We start from the raw sequence: 12,351 nt of genomic DNA on the forward strand, positions 1-12,351 counted from the left end.
GGCACTGGAACATCTCTGAGCTTGCGAATTCGTAGTGACAATTAGGTTGTGAAGATTGAGGTTGAACAGATCGAGAACATAGCCAGGAAACGAACCAATAATTGGCGTCACAATAAGTATTTTTTACGATATTGCACAATTTGATGCGTTTGATTCCATGATCAAACATATAATAATTTTTTCTATCAACGTCCGGTGAGACAGGTATGAAAATGAAATGAAAATTGCGTAAAAGGCGCAATAGCACAGGGGGGGAAGGAATTGCACTATCCTCGATGAGCTCTTAGTTATTAAACGATGCATCAGTTGTAAATACCGGGTACAGCATGCGAATAGCGCGAAGAAAGCCGATATTGTCACTTCCTTCAGTGCCTAGGAGGGTAAGCTGACGGTGGAGCCGCCCGCCGTCAGCTGTGAGCTGTTCAAACTGTATCAGTGGTGCTCAGGAGGCGTGCTGCTGCTCCGCTTTCTTTGAGTAAGTTGTTAATGTTAAAGTTCCGCAAAAGCACCTAAATAAGCAAACAGTGGAGCAAGGTACTCAACTAATTCGTCTTTGCTCAATTTTAGCCTTTGCACCTGAGTACCGCTAAATGTAAAGCACATTTTAAGCCCCTACCCCTGCGTGTCGTCCGGCTACCTATTTATGCCGCTAAGCATATTGAGTGGAATAGTAATTATATACATCCAATATATACAATATGCATATAATCCATAGTATCCATATAGTATGTATTAACTTGTAATAAAAACTTCTTGGGTATACCTACTACATATTTGTATCTGGCTGGTTTTGGTATCATTAAAAGTTAAAATTTTAAAGAAGACTCTTTACTGGTGGTAGGACCTCTTGTGAGTCCGCGCGGGTAGGTACCACCGCTCTGCCTATTTCTGCCGTGAAGCAGTAATGCGTTTCGGTCTGAAGGGTAGGGCAGCCGTTGTAACTAAACTGAGATTTTAGAACTTATATCCCAAGGTGGGTGGCGCATTTACGTTTTAGATGTCTATGGGCTCCAGTAACCACTTAACACCAGGTGGGCTGTGAGCTCGTCCACCCAGCTAAGCAATAAAAAAAATAAAAAAAAGACTAGCTGACCCAGCAAACGTTGTTTTGCCATGTATGTTATTTCTATAATAAATTAAATAAATGATTAATAGTTAATAAATCCTTCTATTAGTTTATTGATAGAAAACAGTGACTTAATATTGTATTGTTTTCATTTGCTTATTATTTGACTTACCTTTCACAATAATAAAACAGGTATATTTATTAACCACGTACAAGTTTTCGTTTTGATTGAAAACAGTGCCCAAAAATTGTTAAGTTCAATACCTATATATACAGGTACAGGAGCTTACAACACGTATTTACTTATTACTTACTTACTTATTACTTATTTACTGTGTCAGATTAATAAATTTTTATTTACAATAATTAATTATTACACTGGAAATTAATGATAATTTTACGATGACAGTAAAATTAACATGAGAGTTTTTTTTTTCTGTCAAGAGGAAATCGCCGGACTTTCGCCCTTCACTGGGGATGGAGGGCGGGGCATGTCGGAGTCGAAGCTCAACAACCAGCATCCAAACCTCGCATGAGACAGAGCTCATGAAGAGGCAAAAGAGGGAAAGTGAAGCGTTTAGTGCACATCTCTCCCATCACCCTCCCGCTCGGGACGCCGGACTGGCGGTCGTCAGCGCCACGACCACCAGCTCTCTCGGTCGGCAAGCTGTCCGAAGTCCGCCTAGATGGCGCCGGTTAGAATGGTCTATCCTACGGAATAGCCCGCTGGGTCAGAACCAGCGTGGGTTGAGGATAGCCGGCCTTCCATCACCCGGATGCTGATGCATAAAACGCGTGCAGAGCAGCTTGCACGTCGTCTTCTTGGGCCCCCTTCGCCGGTCCCCAGGCCGACATGTGAGGGAGACCTGAAATACTTAGAGGGCCAGGGCTTGGGCGAGATCCGCCTCCCTGGCCCCCGCTCGACGGCGGCGGGGCGCGTGAGAGACGCATAGGCCCGCCGCGAGATGGTGCTCCTTCCGCGAGATGGTGCACTCGCAGAAGTCGAGCATCGCCTTCCGCGACTCGTCGTCACCGAGCATCGATACCACAACACTCGGCAACGACAAGTCGTTTCCTATTTTTGCGACGAGGACACGGCGCCACCCCTCCCATGCGGGGCAGGCGACGAGCGTATGCTCTGCCGTGTCCAAGTCGCAACCACAATGGTGGCGTTCTGCCGTCGGCTCGGCTCCGATCCGGTGCAGGAACTCACCGAAGCAACCATGCCCAGTGAGTACTTGCGTGAGCCGGAAAGTGAGGCGTCCTCTGTCACGATTCACCCAATTCACAAGAACCGGGCGAATCGCCTCGTCGGTCCTACTATTGACGAGAATTGTTGGTCTCCCGTATGGATGTGGTTTGAGTATGTATGCGTCGTCCGGACGCGTAGTGTAATGTGTTAAAGGTAAGTAAGTACCTGAGTAGGCGTCGACGGTGTTCGGTTAATAAATTAAGTACGACACCTTGCACACCAATTAAATGTTTATTCAATTATACTTAGTCCACACGAAAATACAACACAGTCTATATTATTAAAATTATGAAGGATTGAAGGTTACGAGCACAGATATATATTCAGTTTATAAACAGTACACAGAAGACACTTTACACTTTACGACAATACTATTACAATAAACACAAAGCAAGCGCGTTATCACAAGAGATGCAAAAGCTTCGAAAACAATAAACCGTATATAATTAGCAAAAGCGACGTGCGTTCAGTACGAGGTAAGTTTCGACTGGGGGCGTGGCTAGCCGCAATCAGCTGCGCAAGAGTATATTTCCCAGCTACCCGCGATATTCCGTTCAAGCGCGTGTGTCCACAGCGTGAACGAACGGGCGACCAGCTGATTGACGCGGCACGATAAATTGTCGTGTGTGTATGTCTTTAATATATAACGTAGTAATAATATATTAATAGATATGTTATATGTGTGAATGTATATTCTGTCTGTATTAATAATTATATGAAATAAATATATTATATAAGTTTTATATTGTGAAGAGTAAATGTGTGTGCATGGAATGTGGGATAAGCCCACATCACTCCCCCCCAGAGACCTGGTTAGGGGCGATAAAAATCCGGGAATCTGACATGTCGACCGGAACGTGTAGTTGTAGGTGCAGTTCTGTCAGGTGGTGGAGCTACCGAAACATCGGGTTCAGGTATGACAGGTGAAAGTGTATTATCTAACAGGCCTTCATGAACGGTAAGGTAATACGCAGGTTTTAAGCGGTCAATAGAGACTGTGACAGAGTTACCTTTGATCAGAAGTTTGAACGTCTTGTCACGTCGTTCTAGTACTTTATGAGGACCTGTATATGCTGGCGTAAGAGAAGGGCGCGAAGCATCTTCACGTAGGAAGACGTACTCCGCGTTCTTGAGCTCTTTAAAGATAAAAATCTTTTCTTTGTTATGGCGAGAGGCGGGAACCGGTTTTAATTTCTCGGCAAATGAGCGTAGACGAGCCGTAAAATCTGATAGATCAGTAGTACAAGCTGTGCTCGGCTCGAAAAATTCGCCGGGAAGTCTTAACGGCTCGCCGTAAAGCAACTCAGCGGACGAAGTCTGTAAGTCCTCCTTGAACGCGCTACGGATATCGAGTAGTACAAAAGGTAGGACTTCTGACCAATTGTCGTTAGCGTGGCATACGATGGAAGCTTTTAGCTGTCTGTGGAAGCGTTCCACAAGACCGTTACATGCGGGATGGTAGGCAGTTGTGCGTTTATGCTGGAATGCAGTGGTTTTTGCCAGATACTGAAACAGCGCGGACTCGAATTGACGGCCGCGGTCTGTAACAATATCTATCGGGCAACCGAATCGGGATATCCAGCCTGAAATCAGTGCCTTAGCTACCGTTTCTGCGGTAATATCAGGTATGGGCATGACTTCCGGCCATCGAGTGAACCGGTCTATAGCCGTGAGACAATACTTGTATCCCTGTGATACCGGGAGTGGGCCTATCAGGTCTATGTGGACATGCCTGAAACGTGCAGTCGGTGCGTCGAAAGTGCCCAATGGTGCAGACACGTGTCGACTAACCTTCGCGCGTTGGCATGATAAACATGACCTAGCCCAGTTTCGACAGTCTTTTCGGACCCCAGGCCAAACAAATCGATCGGCTACCAACTTGGCAGTCGCGGAAGCGCCGGGGTGACTTAGCGAGTGGAGACTTTGGAACACCTGTTTGCGGTAATCCTTTGTGATGAATGGCCTGGGTGTCGGTGTACTGATATCACAGTACAAAGGATTACGGCATCCAGGATAGTCCATCTTTTTGAGACGGAGAGATAAGCTGTCCGTTAAATATTGAGCCAGTTCGGGATCGCAGTTTTGAGCGTTTGCGAGGTCGGCGAGACAAATTGGAGCCTCCAATTCATCGACGCGAGATAAGGTGTCGGCCACAACGTTATTTTTGCCGGAGATGTGCCTTATATCGGTCGTGAACTGGGATATAAAGTCCAAGTGACGAAATTGCCTGGGCGAACAATTTTGCTTCCTTTCGTGGAAGGCAAAACTGATTGGCTTATGATCGGTGTAAATCGTGAAGTGTCTCGCTTCAAGCATATGACGGAAGTACTTGATCGCCTCGTAGATTGCAAGAAGTTCGCGATCATACGGGGAGTACTTATTCTGTGACGGACTCAGCTTACGGGAGAAAAAGCCTAGAGGCTCCCACGTGTCATTTTTCAGCTGTTGCAAAACAGCCCCTATAGCCAAATCAGATGCGTCTGTAACCAAAGACAGCTTAGCCTGACAATCTGGATGTGCCAGGAGTGCCGCGTTGGAGAGGCTTTCCTTGGTCTCTGCGAAAGCTTTCAGAGCAACGTCATTAAGGCTAATGGGAGTGGAGCCTTTGACTGAACCCATAAGTAAGGCGTTAAGAGGAGCTTGTATTTGGGCCGCATTAGGCAGAAACCGCCTATAAAAATTGGCCATACCTAGACACCGTCTAAGTGTCCTAACGTCTTTGGGTGGGGGAAAGTTGTTAATGGCTTGTACCTTCTCGTCCAGTGGTTTGGTTCCGCTCTCCGACATACGGTAACCTAGAAAAGTTACCTCGGGAGCCCCAAAAACACACTTAGACAAGTTGATTACCATGCCGTAGTCCCTAAGTCTGGTAAATACTTGGCGCAGATGCTGCTCATGCTGAATGCTGTCCCTGCTAAATATGAGAAAATCGTCCAAATAACAGTAAACGAAATCTAGCCCGCGCATCATCTCATCTACAAATCTTTGAAATGTTTGGCTAGCATTTCGTAGCCCAAATGTCATGAACGGGAATTCATACATTCCAAAGGGGGTGGTGATCGCGGTTTTTGGTATATCGTCGGCACAGACTGGTATTTGGTTGTAGGCTTTCACAAGGTCGATGGTGCTAAATGTACTACAACTAGCGATATTGTGCGCAAAGTCGTGTATATGACGTACTGGATACCTATCTGGGATAGTCCGGGCGTTGAGTTGCCTATAGTCACCACAAGGGCGCCAACCGTTGTCTTTTTTCGGTGCCAGGTGTAATGGTGATGACCATGGGCTATCAGACGGTCTAGCTGTACCATCAGCTAGCATGGACTCAAATTCCGCTTTTGCCACCTTCAGTTTCTCGGGCGCTAAACGCCTAGGTGCACAAGCAACTGGAGGCCCTGGTGTAGTCCTAATGTGGTGTTGTGTATTGTGGCTTACCGTACGTTGTGTACCAGCTGGTCGCGTAATTTCAGGAAAATCGCGCGAAAGCAAAGCATGGTAGTGGGAATCGCCAGTCGGAACCTTCACAGAAAGAATATCATTAGTATTACAGGCCAGTGAAGCTGGAGCAGACAGGGTAGTGGTGTCGTCAATTAATTTTCGATTCTTACAATCTACAATCAAGTTATAGTGACACAAAAAATCTACACCTATAATGGGCTTCGTCACATCAGCCACTATGAATCTCCATGGGTAATTGCGTCGAAGTCCAAGGTCCAGGTTGAGCTGCGAGTACCCATACGTCTCAATGGTTGATCCGTTGGCTGCTGTCAGTTTGTAGCTGGTTGGTGCACGACGCTCTCGTAGCTGGGTCCGTGGGAAAACACAAAGGTCGCTACCGGTGTCGACCAAAAACTGGGTTTTCGTGGTGCGGTCAGTTACGAAGAGGCGACCTGGAGAGTTAAGACAGTCGTTTATCGCCATTATCGACTGCCTGTGGCATTTCCCGACTCGTTGTAGTCGCACGGCTTCTGGCATTTGCTTGCCTTAGCCCCGAACTTCGCGTGGTACCAACAAACGGGGTACCGTCGATAGCTGGAGGCAGATCGTGTTCTACTGCGGGATGTCGAACGCCACCGAGGTCGAAAACGGTTCTGGGAGTGGTTTGTGGTGCGAGTCTGGTCTTCAAGTTTTAACGCGAGGCGTTCCACCATTTTCCTCAGCTCTGCGATCTCACTGGACTGGTTGATACTACTCGTCCCGCATGTTGAAGTGGCTGCGACGTTGCATGGAGTAGTTATTTCCTGTATTCGGTCAGCAAGGTCCGACAGCTGTTCAAGCGAATGAGTAGGCTGCGATGCTAGTACCGTCTGGATATTGTTCGGCAGGCGGTTACTCCAGATAGTTCGAATAAACTCATGTGGGACGGACGGTCCAGCCAGGTCCATAAGATGTCTTAGAAACTGCGATGGTTTTCGGTCGCCTAACTCCTCATGAGTTAGCAATTGCTTGACCTTCTTTTCATGGGAGGCGGAGAGACGTCTGATGAGCTCGCTCTTAATTTTATCATAGCGATTGCTGGTCGGAGGATGCACGATAATATCCTTTACCGCCTTCGCATGAGGAATATCTAGGTTAGTGATAACGTTGTTGAACTTGACGTGGTCCTCTGTAATACCATAGTTTTCGAATTGACCTTCTAGAAGTGCGAACCAAATTTCTGGGTACTCTGGAGAAAACGGAGGCATCTTCAAATTAAACTTCCGAATGTCGGACGGCAAAATGTCGTTATCGTGTACAGTGGAAACGCGCATTTTTTTCGTTCGTCGGGGTTTTACGCTGCTACCTCCATGGGAACTAGCGGTCTCGACAGAATCACTGCTGCTCATTATGGTGTTCTTCAGGGGTCACCAGTATTGACGAGAATTGTTGGTCTCCCGTATGGATGTGGTTTGAGTATGTATGCGTCGTCCGGACGCGTAGTGTAATGTGTTAAAGGTAAGTAAGTACCTGAGTAGGCGTCGACGGTGTTCGGTTAATAAATTAAGTACGACACCTTGCACACCAATTAAATGTTTATTCAATTATACTTAGTCCACACGAAAATACAACACAGTCTATATTATTAAAATTATGAAGGATTGAAGGTTACGAGCACAGATATATATTCAGTTTATAAACAGTACACAGAAGACACTTTACACTTTACGACAATACTATTACAATAAACACAAAGCAAGCGCGTTATCACAAGAGATGCAAGAGCTTCGAAAACAATAAACCGTATATAATTAGCAAAAGCGACGTGCGTTCAGTACGAGGTAAGTTTCGACTGGGGGCGTGGCTAGCCGCGATCAGCTGCGCAAGAGTATATTTCCCAGCTACCCGCGATATTCCGTTCAAGCGCGTGTGTCCACAGCGTGAACGAACGGGCGACCAGCTGATTGACGCGGCACGATAAATTGTCGTGTGTGTATGTCTTTAATATATAACGTAGTAATAATATATTAATAGATATGTTATATGTGTGAATGTATATTCTGTCTGTATTAATAATTATATGAAATAAATATATTATATAAGTTTTATATTGTGAAGAGTAAATGTGTGTGCATGGAATGTGGGATAAGCCCACACTACGACCAGCCGAAGGATCGGCCAGCCGCCTGGACCATGACTCCAGCACGGATCGCCGAGATTGGGCCCTCCGCGCTCTGACCACACTGGGGCTGGGACGCGCCACGCCCCGGGCACGAAGATTAGCCTGCCACTGATAGTCAGCGGCGAGCGCCTCCGCCTCCAGGACCCAAGGCGGCGTCCCAGCCAGTACACACGCCGCCTCGAAAGAGATGGTGCGATAACCACGGATGACCCTGACCGCGATGGTGCGTTGCGGCCGTTGCAGCAACTTCGCTACCCCCACGGCCAGGGACTGGCACCGTTGACAACTGTTTATTAATTACTGTCAATATACCCTCAACATCTTCCCCTTTTACAATATAAGTGTGTTACAAGATAAACATAAAATCAGAGGTTAATTATTATTAATTTCATTCTGCTTAGTTCTACTACGAGTAGTAGGCGGATAAATATGAGGTGATGAAGGTGATGACAAAGTACTCGGTTCGTACACTGAACCATCCTCATCCACACTCATCTCATATTCTCCCCCACTTGACTGATACGATCACTATTGTGCCGCGCCGATCATTCTTCAGCTTTTCCACAACATTAGGTTTCTCATGAGGCATATTTTTAATTAAATGTCGGCGATTACGTCGATATATACCTAATTTGTTTTTTACAATGTATGAACGCGGTGCAGATGCCTTGCCTACGACAGTGCCGTTCATTCGTTCATTATTATGTTCTAACATAATTACATCATCGCCGACACTTAGCTCCGGCTGCTCTTTACAATGTTGGTCATAATACATTTTACTTTTTAATTGTTTTTCTATTATTGTTTTATGCTGTTGCTGATCATTACAATTATAACGTTTTAACAAATCTGGATGAACTGGTAATCTACAATTTAATCTCCGTCCCATTAACAGTTGTGCGGGAGAATTAAAATTTTCTAGCGGCGTGTTATTATAGCTCAATAGATTCAAATAAAAATCTGTTCTACTGTCTATTGATTTTTTTAACATTTTCTTTATAGTTTGTACTGACCTCTCACTCTTGCCGTTTGATTGTGCGTAATACGGTGATGAAGTAATATGATTAAAGCCCCACTCTTCTGCGAACTTTTTAAAATTTCGAGAAGAATATTGGGGACCGTTATCGCTAACAACCGTTTCCGGAATGCCATAGCGAGCAAAGTTCTGTTTTAATTCTTTTATAACAGAGTTTGACGACGTATCTCTTAACCGTGAAACTTCAATAAATCCCGAATAGTAATCCACTAAAATCAAGTAATGTTTTTTTCCATACTCGAATAGATCGGTACCAACTTTGTTCCATGGCAGTTTCGGAACAGTTATCGGAATCATGGGCCTTTACTTGGTTTATTTGAATTCTCCTGACAAACCTTACATTTTTTAATATATGATTCTATGTCATTCGATATACCTGGCCAGAACAGTACCTCACGTGCGCGTCTTTTACAACGATCTATCCCTAGGTGGCCGTCATGAATTATTTTTAACATTTCAGTTTTAAGCGAGTTAGGTATCAATACCTGTTTATCTTTAAAAATTATTCCGTCAACAGAGTACAGCTCGTCTCTCATGGACCAAAAATACTTTAAATCACTATCAACATTATATTTATGAACGGGCCAACCTTCATTAATGTAAACTAACAAACGTTTCAAATACTCATCTTTACTAGTTTCTTTCTTAACTAATGTCAGTTTGCTTTGAGACATCGGTACATTGTTAATTACCATTTTCAATTGGTTCAATACTGCCTTACTAATTTTATCGTCATATAAATCCGGAAGAGGCGCACGTGATAACGTGTCGGGTATATACATATACTTCCCCGGTTTATAAGTAATTATCAGATCGTACCCTTGTAATTTTAACATCATACGCTGCAAGCGTGCTGGGACTGAATTGAGCGGCTTTATAAAAATACTTTCAAGAGGTTTATGGTCAGTTTCTATGACTATATACCTTTTTCCATAAATGTACTGGTGAAATTTTTCACAAGCAAAGACAATAGCTAACATTTCTTTTTCAATCTGAGCGTATCTCTGTTGTGTGTCGGTGAGTGTGCGCGTCGCGTACTCGACCGGGCGGCCGCGCTGCATCAGCACCGCGCCAAGTGCGACGCTGCTCGCGTCCACCGACAATAATACCTCACTGCCTACGTCAAACAACGATAATACCGGAGCCTCGCATATCAGTTTCTTTAATTTATCAAAGGCGTTTTTGTGACCTATTTCCCAACACCACTCGACATCTTTTTTCAATAATCTAGTCAATGGAAATATGTGTTGCGAGTAGTTAGGTATAAACTTTGATAAATAATTAATTGCACCCAAGAACCTTTCTAAACTTTTACAATCCGTAGGTTCCGGCATATTGATTACAGCCCGCACTTTTTCCGTATCTACTTTCATTCCGTCTTTATTAAAAATATGTCCCAAATATGTCACATCATCGACACAAATGCGACACTTATCTTTGTTAAACTTTAAATTAATATCTCGCGCTTTTTGAAATAACGCATTTAGTCTTACATCATGTTCTCGCCTAGTAGACCCCCAGACAATAATATCATCAATAAACGACTCAACACCGTCTAAACCTTCTAACAATTGTTTTAATTTAGCGTGGAACACCTCCGGTGCGCAGTTCAGTCCGAACGGTAATCTTAGATATTGATATCGCCCAAACGGCGTAATAAATGTGCATAAATTGGCACTCTCCTTATCTAACTTTACGGACCAAAATCCTGAATTGGCGTCCAATACCAAAAAATATTTAGCCCCATTCAATTTGGTAGCCAACTCATTTATGGTGGGTAGTTGAAAATGAGCACGTTGAATCGCCTTATTGAGAGGCCTCGGGTCTAGGCATATGCGCATTTTACCATTTGTCTTGGCCACTACTACTAACGAGTTCACCCAAGGTGTTGGATGAGTCACCTTCCTAATCACACCTAACTCTGTCATCCTATCGAGTTCGTCCTTCAAGTTATCACGAAGGCTTAACGGTACTTTCCGCGGAGCGCACACCACCGGCGTCACATCCCTATCTACCGTTATATGATATTTCCCCGGTAAACAACCTAACCCAGTGAACAAATCACTATTTTTAGAGAAATTTATATCGTGAATTCTTTTTATTAACCCTAATAATAAGCACGCCTGCAGTCCCAGTACACTTTGACAATCAATATCAGCTATCGCAAACTTAAGATCATATTGAACATTTTTATACCACCATTTAATATTACAAATTCCCTTAATAGGAATGAAATCGCCACTGTAAGATTGCAGTTTAACCTTATGATTTGCAACAATGTTATTAGGGTTATTGCCTAACTGCACAAATCGCTTAAAAGATAAGACATTGATATCTGCACCCGAGTCTAGTTTAAAATTTTCCGAGCCCCATTCTCTTCGGAGGACCTCAAACCAATCCTGCGACATCGAGTCAATTTTGGAACCATCAATTAAAGTAGATATATAAAACGACTCCCAGTCATCGTCCAGTTCCGGCTCGTATTTATTTTCGTCCTCTAGAACACCGATATCATATAACTTTTTTACACCTTTATGTACTTGACACATTCTTGCAAAATGACCATAATTTTGACACACATAACACTGCACTGAGACCGCAGGACAGTCAGCCCAACTAACACACGGACCTCCGCACATTTTTTTTTTTTTTTCCTGCCTAAGCTGGTAGCCCTAGCGGCTATGTCAGCGTAACCCTAACTTTAGTAGGTGAGCTCACGGGGCTCAAACCTGACGATGTTGCTAACACGAACCCTAGCAAGAGCCGTGCTTCGCAGAATCTACCACCGGATCGGAAACGCGACCCACTGAGAAGATCCGGCGAGAAACTCAATGGGCTGTGTCTGAGAGTTAATTTACTCGTCGAGCCCTTCGTCGCAAGCGACGGGTTCGACGAGAACGGTGACCGGTGCTTGAAGTACCTAAAAGCACCGTTAGTGGATCGGGAGGATCCGAGATGACGTGTTTTGGGCGACGTCGACTGCTTTCCATTCTGTTCGCAGGATCGGGAATGTAGTTACCGGCGGCCACGATGAGAGGGTTCTCGTGTCGTGCCGCTTTATCGAAGTGGCGCATGGACGCCGACTGTATATACTCACTGATGGACTCTAAGTCCAGGTCGTCATGGAGGTCGACGTTCCTGACGAACCACGGGGCTCCGACGGCTATCCTGCAAAACGGGATTGAATAATTTGAAATGATTTTAGGTGTATGTGGGCCGCGTGAGCGAACACTACACTTGCATAGGTCATGACGGGGCGTATGCAAGTTTTGTAGAGTGTCACCTTATTTCTAAGGTACATTTTACTTCGCCTACATATCATCGGGGCTCCGCACCTGAGACAAGTACTGGACGCAGATGAACTGGAAAGAGGCGGCGGGCGCCCCGCGCCATCCGGG

At 44.8% G+C, this 12,351-nt stretch overlaps 1 protein-coding gene across 1 annotated transcript; it reads right to left on the bottom strand.

The window, feature by feature from the left end:
• Positions 1-6,238: 6,238 nt before the first annotated feature.
• Positions 6,239-7,144, bottom strand: LOC114241180 (uncharacterized). Its single transcript, XM_028171958.2, has one exon. The coding sequence runs from the start codon at positions 7,142-7,144 to the stop codon at positions 6,239-6,241; it is 906 nt and encodes a 301-aa protein (XP_028027759.2).
• Between the last annotated feature and the right edge of the window lie 5,207 nt (positions 7,145-12,351).

Source organism: Bombyx mandarina, chromosome 08 (assembly GCF_030267445.1).
Source record: "Bombyx mandarina strain Sakado chromosome 08, ASM3026744v2".
In the NCBI taxonomy this organism is placed as follows: domain Eukaryota; kingdom Metazoa; phylum Arthropoda; class Insecta; order Lepidoptera; family Bombycidae; genus Bombyx; species Bombyx mandarina.